Here is a 14,554-nt window from a genome sequence, read left to right as displayed (position 1 = left end):
AAATAATAAAACTATTCAAAGCAAAGGAATGTAATACAATATTACGCAATTTTCATCTGTATAAAATTTTTGAGTAATATAATTTCATTTGGAGCACCTTATGCATATTAATATTTACACATGCCTAAGTCGAACTCTAGTTTGAATACAATGTTATCAAATATACAAATAATAATTTAAAGATATACATATTATATCAATAATACAGTCTTTTTATGAAGATTGGGATGTAGACGCCTTTTTCTGTTTCTTCCAATTCGCAATTCGTTCTTTCAGTTCCGTCGCTGAAAATAAAACAAAACAAATATAACAAACTAAATATAACATTAACTCTACATAATTATACAAATATAAACCTGGCACTAATTGGTCTTCTCTAAGAGGCTGTCGGCTAAACGGATCTGTATTACTATTGAGTAAATGACGCAATATGACTGGTTTGTCCATGATTTTTCCCGATGGCAACATGACCGGATCGACCATCAACGTGTCCATGAGCGGATCGCGGAATTCCTCTGGCGCGTCTGCGTACTCATCGCAACTCTGTTGATTGGCAACTATAAATGCAGAGGTAAAATTTATATACGGTGTTATAAACAAATCAGACGTTCGACAAATATTTATATACGAACCTGCCACTTGGTATGCTTTCTCCGCTAATGCTCTAAACTGTTCTATTTCTAGAGTTGTTTTAATACAACACTTCTCCATTCTCAGAGCGGCATCTTCGAATAATTCTTTACGGAATGATCGCTAAATGAAAACAAAACGATTAAACAAAAGGGCACAATCAAATATTTTATTAAACATTATCGAAAACAATACCTCATCTCCAGCGAGAGCAACTGCAAACTGTTGACAGTCAAGATGAAGGTATATATCGACCAATTGACTTAAAAGACGTCTAGGGTCCCAACCGTATTTATCTGGTCGTCGAACCTATGATAAATTACAATTAATTAATTATTTGACTAATTCTGACCATTTGAATATGTAAATAAAAATGGGAAAATTACATACCTTAAGATTTTTACACTTAGGTCCACACAACTGTTGTAGGTTAAAATTAAGCATCGAACTGAGACGGTCAACCAATTCTGGTCTCAAAAATGGTTCTTTGATTTCTACTGTAAGATAGTCAAACATATCTACTGTCTCTCTGTTGGTAATGAAAATAATATTTGTAAAAAAATTATAAAAAGCCAACATATGTACATACACTCTTGTCTATATTAATATAATATACCTGGCGAGTGTCAAATATGACCGACACTGTCTCTCGTCTTGCACCAACGCCCTCATCCGAGCCTGCTGCTGCTCGGCGCCTAATTTCGCCCACGACACTGTATCAGCAGCTGCCTCTTGGGTATCGTGGATCCTCTTTAAATATTGCAAACATTCGTCTAGCAGGAATGTGGTATCGTTCATCAACATATTAATAAACCTAACGAATTGATCGCCCGAACGAGATTCATCTACTACAGTCTGTTTATGTATGGGACTCGCCCACATTCCTTTTAATATAATGCTTATGTGATATCTGAAAAAACATATGCAATTAAATACACGTGCTATACAATTTACAACATTTAAACAAAAAATGAAATCATACCTTATAGTGAATTTATCGTAAAACTCTGTACTTTGACCGGTGGTTTCGATTTCTGTATAAAATTTCATAAGTGCACTAGGAAGAACTCTCTGCGATACAGGATGAGCCATCACCCGAGTGTACATATTCTCAGTACGAGCAGACATAGCCGGATCCAAGACAAACAATACCTCAACAATTTTCGCAACTAAATAAGGATTTTTGATTCTGTGTCCATTGCATACAGCAACCAACAGCCAAGTGAGAAGCGACTCTTCCATAAACTCTAATACGACTTTCCATGCATATCTAAGAACAGATTAAAATTTGTTAAAAAATCGATATGAAAATGAAACCAGAAAATGTTATGGGGATCACTCACTGTAAAGCAAAGAGCAAGAACTCGGCGATATCCTCCACGTACCACTCAGGAAGAGAACTAAACGGATCCTTCCATACGTTATGGTTGGTTTTATTCGGCAGTACGTTGCCTGATCGAAGTTTCCCATCTGGATCCAGCAAGTCTAACAGCATACTTGCAACCGAACCGTAAAATTGTAGCGAACGTCGCATGAGATTGTCTTCAAGAAGAACGGTGACGGCACAATGCTTTGATCTGAAATTAACATATTATACATTTATAAAACTCAAGTTAATTCATTGATTTATTATTGAAAGCAATGATATTTATTTAGTATCAGCTGACGTTGCTCAGGTGGATGAAAGCTGAATAAGTAATAGAGCAAATACAACTGAGACAGTCAGACTTAGCGATTAGCACCAACGATTATCAAGATTTAGAATTATAGACTTATATCAATACCTAGTCAGTTTTTTCACTTGCTGTTTCCATCTTTTGATCAGTTCACGATTGCGATGAGCAACATCTAAATTTCTCCAATGTGGCTCCATCGCCGTCATCTCATCCACTAGTTTCTGGAGATCTCGCAATGTCCTGAAGAAAAACAATCATAAACCATCAGACGGGGTAAAACATACAATTGTCGAACACAAATATAATAACCCTCACCTCAACCGTCTCTGATGCGTTTGTAAAGCAGGCAACAAGGCAACGTGGTGGGCATGCAATGTTAAGAACCAACATTGAGTTTGGAATTTCGGCTCATTCCATTGATGATCCTTATTGTTATCTATAAAAGTTAAATTAACACCGGTCAATCGCTTGCTTAGTTTTGTTAATACTGCATGGAACACAGAATTCCGACAAACGTTAACACACACTCTATTAACGAATGAAACGTCATACTCACTGAGTTCTTCGAGCCACTGACTAGCCTCTTGATTGGTGAACCATAGTCGTGTATCGTTTCCTGTTGAAACGAGACTGGCAGGATGAAAAGCATACAGCGGGTCAACTCTTTCCAATTTGATTCTTACAGACAATAGTTGTAACACAGACAAAACATTCAACATGAATCCATCACCTAAAAGGATACATAAAGTTAATCATTTTAATTATTTAAACAATATTTGAGTAATCACATTCAAAATTTCATACCGGCGAGAGTTTTTTCCTCAGATTGAAGTTGTGCCCGTTTTTCATTATGTTTTAAAAGTGAGGCAAAATATTTCAAAAGAGGAGTACGAGCTGGACTTAGAAGAAGAGCGTGACAAACAGAATGAAGTACTACTCTAGAATGTTCAATATCTTGTTGCAAAGCAAAAGCCAACGATCTGTCGGCAGTTGCTCCACTTGTCCCACTAAACATTTTATATGCTAGTTTAGGATTTTCTTCAGCAAACAGCGAAACTGACAAGAACGGTCCAAGGAAACTTGTTTTTGCAATCTCTCTGCCGGGTGCTGGAGAGCAAGTATCGGGATTGAAATTGGCAAGTGTTGCAATCAGCCGTGCGACTGGCCTGACTGAATGAACGGGTCCACATCTAACTTCAGACAGCTCACTTAAGGCTTCCAATGGCCGGATATGTTCTTGATCTGCGACAGACGCGTTCTGCATGGCTTCCATTATGCCTCGCAGCATTGGTGTAAATACTGCTGAGAAAAGAGGCTCATCCAAATATGTCTGGGACGCTAATTCTGAGAGAAGTCCTCTCGGAACGGTCCCGGCTAATATGTACGATGTTAATGGCGACATGAATTGAGGAATGTTTGACAGTAATCTGCCCTGTAATATTAGTACCAAATGCTGAACTATTATCGAACGTAAATCGGCCAACACTTGATTCAATGGAGGCGCGGAGCTTTTCTTCGGTTGCAGTCTCTCCTCTACAGCAACGTTTGAATAATATCGTAGCAAGCAAGTGACACCTTGTTCGAGAAGAGAAGGTTGAGACGGTGTTGGCAACGATGGTATTGGACATCCTTCTGTTTCTGTATTACCAACATTAATTTCCATTATTTGTTCAACTACTTCCATGGGATTCGTTTTTGTTATGCCTTCTAATAATGTGCTACTTTCAGTAGCAAAATCCGAATCTTGTTTCATTTTCCAAACTTCACTTCCATCAGCAATGGATGATAACACTTCCATAATAATTTGAGAAGTAATCTCATCCAAACTTACGGACGGATTCTCGTGAAGAGTTTCTGCTATCGATGGAAGATAGCAAACATCTGAAATTAACAAAAAAAAAAAACCATTTAATAAAATAAAGGAAAAAATAGTAAAACAAATCGTTGATTTAAAAGAAATTAAATATATGTATTTTAATCAATTTAAATCCAATACAATGAATTTTAGATATAGATAAGAAAGAGAAGCGCAATCACAAGATTCGGTAAGATATTTTGTGACATGATCCAACATATGTGGTCACCCTACATATTGACAACACTTGCACACATGTACAATCATGTTGGAAGATCTCAGAGAACTACCTTATAAAAATTTTATATTCATCAATGGCACAATGGCATCAACATAGAAAATATGAATGGAAGTCATATGGAAGTTCTGTAGATGTGGTGTTAAAAATCATTCTCAATCAGTTATAATATACAAACCTTGTCCACTTTCAGTCCAAGAAACTTGAAGCACTCGGGCAACTATGGCTCTCAGTTGTTCTTCAGACATTTCAGTAGAGCTTATAGTACGCGTGCGAGGTCCTCTTCCTCCTCCACTACTACTATCTCCTTCTTCAACCTGCAACATTATATGTAATATTAAAAAAAATTCTATACCCCCCATAACCTTATTTATAACAATTTGTGTAAGTATTACACATGTGGATCGGATTCTTTTTGTATGTAAACTAAACTAAATTAATACTAATATGCATTCACCTCCATTGTTTCAGTCCCTGAATCGCTTTCTCGAAGACTACATCTTTCGGACTGCAATGTCTCATCAATATCCATACTAATAGAACTCTCTCTGGTGAATTTGTTTCCGTTTATCGAGGAATTGCTTCCGTCGTGTGCGACCGACGGTTGCATAAAAGTCTCGTTAGTCTTCACCGGACTAGACATATCCACACTCGTATTGAGAAGTCTGAAATCATTCGTTGAAACAGCGTCAACATCCACACTCCTAATACTATCGTCGTTCTGGGAAACCATTGACATGGGGTCCGGCAAATTCTGGCATGCGAGCGATGCATCGCAAGACAACACGTTGACATCCCGATTGCACCTCTCACTCTGCGACAGATCAGACATCTTCGAATCGGGTATTTCATCTATGATATTAGAGCTATTCGATTTGTCCGTGACAATGAGACTGTCCGTTTTTATGCCGGTCTTTCCTGTGGCGTTGAACGACGCTGCGTGCTGATTTTGCAGATCGAGCTGAGTATTACTTTCCATAGGTTGAGAGGGGTTGGGGCCAGCTAGACCAGGACACGGAATGAGAGCGGTGCGATTTGTCAGCGGGTTTATGATTTGCATGGCAGGCGCTTCTGACGAAGCCATTGCAGTCATGGGGGTTATGGGCGAAGTCGCAGAAGGTGGAGATATCGCATTATTGATGCCTTTGGCGAGCTTTGCCAATCTACGGCGACGGATCTGAAATTAAAATCATCCAATGTTAATAATACATACAGATAAAAAGGAATTTATTGTACACCAGATTGAGTATACATAAACATAGTGGTCCTTGCTGTATAGAACTAAAGGAATTCCTTTGTTTACCTACCATCCATACTAACTAAAAGTCACTTTCACATGCTATACAATCATGCTTCTAACCCATGTGTTCCTCTTTTAATGCCTTCTCACTTTTCAAGCATACATACATATATCTTTCTGTACATACAAAAATATACTTAACATTCTTGCTTTCAATATTTATAGAAGAAAAAAACGATCTAAAACACAAGAGTATAATTTTGGCTTATTCATTTATCAACAATAGCATGTATATAGATATAACTATAAAAATCATCATGAAAAATTTTGTAGAAAATAGAGAAGGATAAAAACTGGAATGTCGAAAAAAAATAAAAAAAATTGTTGTATTTACATACATATACATATGTATATAAAATATTTGAGATGAAGTTATTAGATAAGCTATTTAGAGTATTATATTTCAAAGCACCTCTCACTACATCGAAGAAAGAAAAATATTCCATGCCAATGGCGTTCATATAACCTGTTATACCATGTAGTGTGTTTGTTGTGGGTAACTGCAAAATGTCTTCCCGTTAAATTAAATAAGAAAATAAATTCACAATGGAATCATCGTGATCGATTTTAGATATTAGACACGTGTTTTTATTTTAAGCACAAAGCAAAATAGCAATTATTATAAAACAACAAACTGCGCCTCTAGTATATTTGAACGGCTATCACGATGACTTGCGTTTAGGAGGGTTAAAATTAGGCACGTTAGGGATGAAAGAATCTTTCCGGACAAAGAAACGCAATACGATCAACCATTGTTGTTTTTTCGCACTGTTTCATAATCCTTTACCACAACTGATTTTTCAACGTCTGAATCACTTAGTTTTAAATAAATCGTATTCAGGCGATTTGAATGAGCACAATCGAGATTATTCCTTCATCACATATGCACTGTTGAATTCGTTTTTTTTGTACAAGCAGAGATCGTGGCGAGCAAACAAAGAGAGAGCTGTCTGGAGAGATATGCCATTTTGAATATAAATTTTTCACCCATATAAAGAACAGCTTAGCTAGACCCGTAACACTGAACACATTGAAATTGACTGCACATACGCAATTTTCCTCATTGAAATTGACTGCATATAACTTTTGAGATATCTAGATAGAATCTAATATATAATTTCGAAAGATTTTGTATGTAAGGTTTGTTGGGAATCAAAAACAAATCAAATTTTCTATGATAACGACATCGATATCGTCAAATTTTTTTTCTTCGATACAAATAAATTTAATAAAAAAACAAATGAATGTTTACTATTAGATTGTTTTGCCATGTTTAGCTGTTTATATTACAAATACTGAGCGAAGCCGAGTAAAAAAACACTAATCTATTATAATGTACCTATATGTGAAAATTATTAATGGTTTACTTAACATAATTATGTTTTTTTACTATCAATCTATGTAACTTAATAAACTGTAAATTTTCCAAATAAATAAATAAATAATTACAACAGCGATGTGTAATTTTTTTCTTAGATATTCGTTCAGATTATAAATTCATATTAAGCATCCAGAATCGTCTCGAAAGAATTACTTCACCGTGAGCTCAAAAAGCATACAGTATTCTATTGGAAATGAGAAATCATTTCGATTTTGGTCAAATTAACATTTCAAAACCAATATATGTATATATCAAAAGCATATACGAATGTAATATCAAGAATATTCCAACCGTACTAGTTCATACGATAAGAGTTTTTGTCTGATGATGAAAATGATTCCATTTATACAATTTCATTGTGAAAATTCTCAGGACGACAAAGCCATTGTTTACTTTTGACACATCATCGATCAATTGCAATATTGGCAAGAAATTTGAACCACTGCATACAACACCTGTTTTATTAAAGGCGAGCGTTCAACGTATATATTTACACAATTGAAATCATAATTTGAAGAAAAATTCGCACGAGACTTGCGAATCGCTAATTGCGACTCGCACTCGTTGTATTGTTGCATTCGGCGAAAGAGAATACATAAAGGGAATTATGTAAGTGAAAGTTATACAAGATCAAAACTGCTGAGCCATTGTGATTTTTAGGTTATGTGCGATTCCTTTGTGGCGCAGCTGTCAGCGACTGTCAAACGCCAAACGGGGAGCTCCGCCCCTTGCAAGGGCGTGTCCCCGGCGAGGGCTCCGCCCCAGTCGAGTCTCGTCAGCTGTGCGCGCGTTTGAGTGTGGGTGTGGGTGTGGGGGGTGAGAGTGTGGGGAGTGAGTGTGTGCGTGTATGTGAATAGGTGTAGTGTGGGTGTATGTGTTAGTGTCGTGTCACCTCCTCCTGGCTGAGTTCGCTCATGTTGGTTTCGGGGTGGTTGGTCTCTTCTCTTCGGCGGTCCGTCGTGTTGGCCTCCAATGCGAGAAGAAAAAGTGGTGGAGTCGTAGAACGGGATCTAGCGATGAGAGGAGCAGAGCGGAGAGGGCGCTCGTGACGTTCGTGGGGTCGCGCCGCCCGCACCCGACTGGAAGTAGAAACCCCTCCGCGCTCTTCACCCCGTCGCCCGCTCACCTGACTATCGACAACCGAGGACGGGACGGGGAGAGGGGATAGTAGTCAACACGCGCCCCCCAACTGCATAATATATACGGCCATGACTGTTTTTTTATTTGTCGCTTCGTAAATGAAATGTTAATGGGAATGGAGCGATGCGGTGTAAACGATCAACAAGCGCCAGACAGACTGAACCGCAGATTAACGACACGTGTACCTTATGTGTGCGCACTACTCGCACTTACACTAAGCGAAATCTACCCGAAGTCCCGACATACCTATCCTGTATACATTATGTGCTTCTGATACTTTAGTTCCGAATTTTGCCTTATTAAACTCTCCAGAAAGATCCAACCATAGATACATATATAATACATTGATGGGCCCTGACGCCTGCTTTTGGTCGGAGATCTTGTCGTCACTAACTGAGGGGGGCGGGAGGTTTAACTAGCGGGGAAGTTGGGAAAAAAAAGATTTTTTTCCCTACGACGCAGCGGTCGTCGTTTTTTTCACCACTTCCCCGCTAGTTAAACCCCCCGCACCCCTCAGTTAGTGACGACAAGATCTCCGCAATATCGACCTTCCGACTTAGAAGCCAACTACATAGTTACTGAGAGAAAGTGCGCATGCGCCATGTATTTTGCATGCGCCAACAGGGAGACCGGCATAAAACGTGAGGGCGTATCTATGTATTATACATCTATGGATCCAACTAAATTTTAATAATTGTATCTGTGCACATCGAAAGGTTACTCGTCATCTGATGTGCAATCTATCATTCGTGAAGTCGAGAATTGCGTTTAAAGCAGCCATCCAGTTAATCTGTGGTTCAGTCTGTCTGGCGCTTGTCGATCGTTTGCACCAAACCCAGAATGGAGATATAGGTGGAGAGAGGAAGGTGAAGGGCGACGATGGGGCCCCTAATCCTATCGTTTCAGGTAAGCTTCGTGCAAAGTTTCAGCGTTGCAACCTCACCGTCAAAGCAATCAATTCACTTTATGTAAAAGGCTGCTTTCGATGATTTATTTATTCACATATTAACCACAGTGGCATTACATAATAATCTAACGAGTCACTGTTACCAGACATATAAGCATAATACAAATACTATGTATATTATAAAAAAAAATAGCGAGACATCTATGTATGTATATAGAAAATAAATTTTTGAAATTATATTCAAATGTGGTGACATATGTAGTAGGTAGGATGGTTTTTGGAAATTTGATGGAGGAACCGCTTCAACAATTAAGTCACATAAATTGGCAAACTCTGATAGGAAACGATCGACCCGGAGTCACAAATATCCAAGTCTGACCAGCAGAATTAAAGATTATACTCAGAATAAATTATTTTTAATCGAGGTCAGCTCACGGGATCGAATCCGGCGCGTCTTGGTGCTTAGTATCAACGCAACCACCCAGCCATGCTGCTGAATTTGTCACGGGGGTGCCATGGGTGCCATGCCTCCCCTCCCCCCCTTAACCATTTTCTGGATTCGCTAATGATTAGGATAATATATGACTTTTTAACGGAAGCAGGATTAATTCAGTTTACTTCACTTACGCCTAAAATATATGTACTTCGCTTACGCCCTGTTCTACCTGCTATGAATTCGGACATAAGTACAAATTAAATTACTTTATGTGAATTTAATTTTTAACACCAGATTTCCAGAAACCACTGAATACGATAAATAGATAGGTGGGGGAACTTGCTTATTATTGAAATGTTATCCACAAACACAATCAGGTCAGATACTTTCGAGCGAGTGGCTTTTCTGTGCGAACCTTCCGAGTCAGAAGAAAAAATGTTGTGAATCGATTTTGGCCTTTGATTTAGATTCCGAACACATTACTACACAACAAAAAATAAAGTTTTTACAAAAACTCTATCAGCTATAGAAAATGATGCTTCTATATATATTCAATAGCTTGAAGACCAATAAAGTAAATTCTTAATAAAACTGTAAGTGATAGGCTCTTCAACGAATTAGAAAAATTGCTGATTACTAGCTTATCTTCAACAATATATGAGCCGTTGTAATTGAAAATGGCATAAGTCCACATTTCTTCATTTCTAGAAATATCACTAAATATAACTGAAATATCTCACAAAATATAACCGAAAATTGGACTTTAGCTACTTTCAAATATAAAGGCTCATATGTATATTAAAACGATTTCAAGCCCTCTACTGTTTGTCGACCACAAGTAGCGATTAAATAAAGCTTAATCGAGGAGAAATCGTACGCAGTTTGTAGAATTGTAGAAGTTACTTACTAGATTTTCTAGATATGTATTCTAAACATTCAAACGCCTGTAAAGCGCATGTTTTCAAAACGACCAGTGCGTACCTACTAGGCCTAAGCCCAAGTCGAATAAATATACTTGTTGAATCGACACTTTTTTGTTTTAATATTTAGATATATTATTCGAATACGATCAAAGTTGACAACGATACTATTGCGTGGTGTGAACCCTGTTTATTCAACAAAAAGTCTTTCATATAAAACAAGTCTAATAAGAGACTCAAATAATTCTGAAAATGTACCTACTAAGATAACGTTTGGTGTGAAGATATGCATTCGATCGTGCAAATTTGTAAGCGTGTTGGTGCCATTATTGATTACAGCTTTGCGCTTGCAACGAATTATAGCATAATAATTTATATTTGAGTTCAACCAGATAGCAATTCTACAACACACTATGACCTGGTGAAAAGAGCAGAAAAGGAGTGTCTCTTTAGCATTTTTTCAATATCTTTATGCGTCTTTATCAGACACATGAATACATTGTTGACAAGAGGAAATTTTTTTTGCAGAAAAATAAAAGTAAGCTTGTTTATCCGAATTTCGGAATTCGCTTTGAACATGTTTAAAAATTTATGAAAACATTTTTCATCAATGACGAGCGAAATATATACATACATATTATGTATCTAGTATACATATAATTTCGAAATAAACTTTGTATGTGCATATGTAAGGTTTGTTGGTAATCGAAAAACAAATCGATGTTTCTATGACAACGATTCGATATTATTTTTTTTTCGATTCAAATAAATTCAATAAAAAAACAAATGAATATTCGCCATGTTTAAGCTGTTTATAATACAAATACTGAGCGAAGCCGGGTAAAACAACTAGTGTAGTATGATTTTGTGTAGGCAAAAAATATTATACACACTTTATACTTAAAATATTTATTTTTTGAAATATAATTATTTGAACATCTACGTCATTATTAATCTAATATATAATTTCGAAAGAGACTTTGTATGTATGTATGTAAGTTTTGTAAATTTAATAAAAAAAAAATAAATATTCAAATATATTGAAATAAAATAAAACTATTCAAATAAATTTAATAAAATGTTTACTATTTAATTAGCCATGTTTCAGCGGTTTATATTACAAATACCGAGCGAAGCCGGGTAAAACCACTACATATTTATGTAGTTTAAAATAATATGAAAAATTAAGTTATTTTATACACTCCCGCGACTATCGTAAATGAAGTACAAAAATTATAATAATACTCGCAATTCAATTTATGCAAACGTCGCTTGCACAATATCCATGACAGTAACGTTGCGAAATCTTAACTATAAATATATGTATGTACATATGAACTTACATTTTGTTTACGACAAATTTATGATCACTGAAGAAGTTTTGCTACCATCACAACGAATTGTGACTCCAATGTATATATGTATAATAAACGCATATATGTATTCTGTTAGATTTTTTTTATTATTCGAAAACAACATTTATCTTTCAGTGCTTATCCATATATTCACTGAAAATCGCAGTTCATTTGATTTAAAACATTCATTTGATTACTATTCCTCAAGGTTCCGGAATGGCGTACCAGATAATTTCCTTCGCAGAACATTTTCAAGGCGTTTTCCTACAAAAATAACACTTTGTGTACAATATTTTCGACGCAAAAATAGTCTACTTATTTTCGTCGTTATCTTGAACTTGCGTGTCTGCCAATTATGCAACCGGTTCAAAAACCATCTAACTAAATAGAGACACTCGCAATAATATCACCACTCATCATAAACACGAAGTCATTGAACGTGCTCTCTACGTGAAACGATCCCAATTCTGAGTATGTATCTATTTACATCGATGCAAATAACATTCTATTCGACGAATCTAATTTACGGTCATATTTAGCGTAATAATCGTAACAAAATGTTCGAGCACAATACGTTTAATTTAACGAGCCATATTGTGTTGAGCAATTGGACGTTAAAGGTCAAATCATCTTCTCAAATTTGCATAGCATCGTGTTTTCATAACACTTTATTAAATATGTAAGTTAATACGAAAATACTGCTATCTCGCGTATACAGAGTATTTCAGTCCTACTCTTAAAAAGACAAGATAACAATGTATAATAGAAACGCCTCATATAAACTCGTATGTTTTTCAAATCCGAGGCCTGTGACGTCAGACGCAGATGAGATATTGATTCTGTCTAGTCCACGAAAGTGTTTGCGACACATCGTTGAATCATTGCATTTGTAGAAAAATAAATTAGTAATAATTTAAATAACTAGCTGCTAATTTTGCAACTGCATACGTACATATGTATGTATGTTAGTGACCTCACAAGGGGTGGTGGTCACTTAAAAAATATTTTTCATTAATTATTAATATTTGTTAATTGTTATGACTTACGAGAGAGAAACGCCAAAAGAGAAGCTGAGTTCTCACGTTGTTTCTGGATTGCGTCTCCGCCTGACTGAATCAGTTAATCTTCTTACCTTTAGGTATATATATATGTACACTACATACATTGATTTCTCAGGAATTCGAACAACAGCCAATTACGGCTCATATTTGATGGTACATATATATATATATATATATATATATATATATATATATATATATATATATATATATATATATATATATATATATATATATATATATATATATATATATATATATATATATATATATAGCTGCACCAGACGGATTTCACGGTAGCTGTATACAAACAGAAAGCTGTATATATACAGAAATGAGGCGTGTAGCCGCTCGAAGGCCGTCATACAACGAATATGTCAATACAATGAATATTTTCGAAGGCCGTCATACAACGAATATTTTTAATTTGAACAATTTGGTGTCACGACGCTACTGATGTATGTATATACCAAAATTGATTTCAAGTAAAGAGAATTCAGTGCTTTCAACACGAAATCAGTTGGCATTATCGGGTATCATTATATTTTTTGGTTTGATATCCTAATGTGGAAAATTTTCAATTTCTACTTTTCAACATCATACATGTATATAATATCGCTGTTCTGTGTGTCTGTCTGTGTATCTGAGATAACGCTCGCCATACTGTAATAGTTGTTTCGATTCAACATACAGAAGTACGTCAAAGCTAAACCACTGCCAACAAAACGTATACGAATATAATAACAAAAGAAAAAACTTCTATATATACTGTTTGCTACCAATGTTTCCTCTAGGCAAATAGACGGCGCAATTAGCAATTAGCGCCATCTATTGAAAATGTATTTAATTAATTACTTTTCTATTGGTGTTTTATATTGTTCACATGTAGGTAGGTAGGTAGTTTTTACCATTTTTGTTTTCATATTAAACAATTAAATATAAATATTAAATTAAATATATTTAAAAGGTATTTGAAAAAAAATTCGACCGCTTACGGATCGAACACATTTATTTTTATTTAATCCTTTGGCTGCTACGAGGTTTTTCAATGTCCAAGCGAAAAATGCTAACATTTGTAATTACTTTATAAAAAAATAAATATAATATATTTTTTTACATACTTGCTTCGCCGAACGCGCGTAATTTTTTTAATACTTTATATAAATTTTTAAGAAGCAGTTGTGGACTCGCGCTCTCTCTTTCTGTCTTGCTTTTACATGCGTGCGTGCGAAAGAGATACCTACATATATACACTAAATAAGCTTTGACGATTGTTTCCGACGCATTATTTTTTTCAATAATCTATGGAGGATGAACGAATGAGACGACTGGCATGTTAATGCACGTGTTTATTATATGACAGCTGAAGACAGAGTGAGTAGTAGCTCTCCGAACCCAGCCGAGTTGGTTCCCACTCGCAGGAAGGCAACCAAACTCGACCATGTCGTATAAGCGAGCCGCCACAAATCTATTTTTAGACATCGACGTATTTGTCGTTGTTAAAACATGCGATACATTTGAAACAGGTAGCGGTCTTTCTCTCTTTCTTTCTTGGTTTTAATTGTGTATGTGTGAGCGAGACACACAAGGATGCGAAGTTTCTAATAATCAAATAATTTTTCAACATGTATCATAAACATTTTGTATGCATTTCA

General features: G+C 35.9%; 2 protein-coding genes across 4 annotated transcripts in view; one reads left to right on the top strand and one right to left on the bottom strand.

Moving 5' to 3' along the window:
• Window positions 1-15: 15 nt before the first annotated feature.
• Ube4B (Ubiquitination factor E4B) lies at window positions 16-8,271 on the bottom strand. The gene is made up of 15 exons (XM_077439790.1): window positions 7,973-8,271; window positions 4,857-5,576; window positions 4,578-4,716; window positions 3,111-4,187; window positions 2,863-3,036; window positions 2,622-2,742; window positions 2,415-2,546; window positions 1,974-2,207; window positions 1,613-1,900; window positions 1,247-1,540; window positions 1,021-1,159; window positions 826-939; window positions 633-753; window positions 357-557; window positions 16-284 (listed from the first exon to the last, which is right to left on the bottom strand). The coding sequence occupies exons 1-15, from the start codon at window positions 7,994-7,996 to the stop codon at window positions 214-216; spliced, it is 3,849 nt and encodes a 1,282-aa protein (XP_077295916.1). The 5' UTR covers window positions 7,997-8,271; the 3' UTR covers window positions 16-213.
• Window positions 8,272-12,231: 3,960 nt separating this feature from the next.
• The window catches only part of LOC143918093 (cytidine deaminase-like), a 7,060-nt gene continuing 4,737 nt past the window's right edge, over window positions 12,232-14,554 (top strand). Inside the window, exons 1-2 of one of the 3 annotated variants that reach the window (XM_077439796.1) lie at window positions 12,250-12,309; window positions 13,175-13,201. The gene's annotated coding sequence lies outside the window, so the exon portion shown is untranslated. Of the gene's footprint in view, window positions 12,310-13,174; window positions 13,202-14,554 lie in introns of all 3 variants that reach the window. The other 2 variants (XM_077439795.1, XM_077439794.1) reach the window with 2 other exon arrangements.

Source organism: Arctopsyche grandis, chromosome 10, assembly GCF_051622035.1.
Source record: "Arctopsyche grandis isolate Sample6627 chromosome 10, ASM5162203v2, whole genome shotgun sequence".
NCBI classification, from domain to species: domain Eukaryota; kingdom Metazoa; phylum Arthropoda; class Insecta; order Trichoptera; family Hydropsychidae; genus Arctopsyche; species Arctopsyche grandis.
This window is presented reverse-complemented; position numbering and strand designations above follow the sequence as displayed.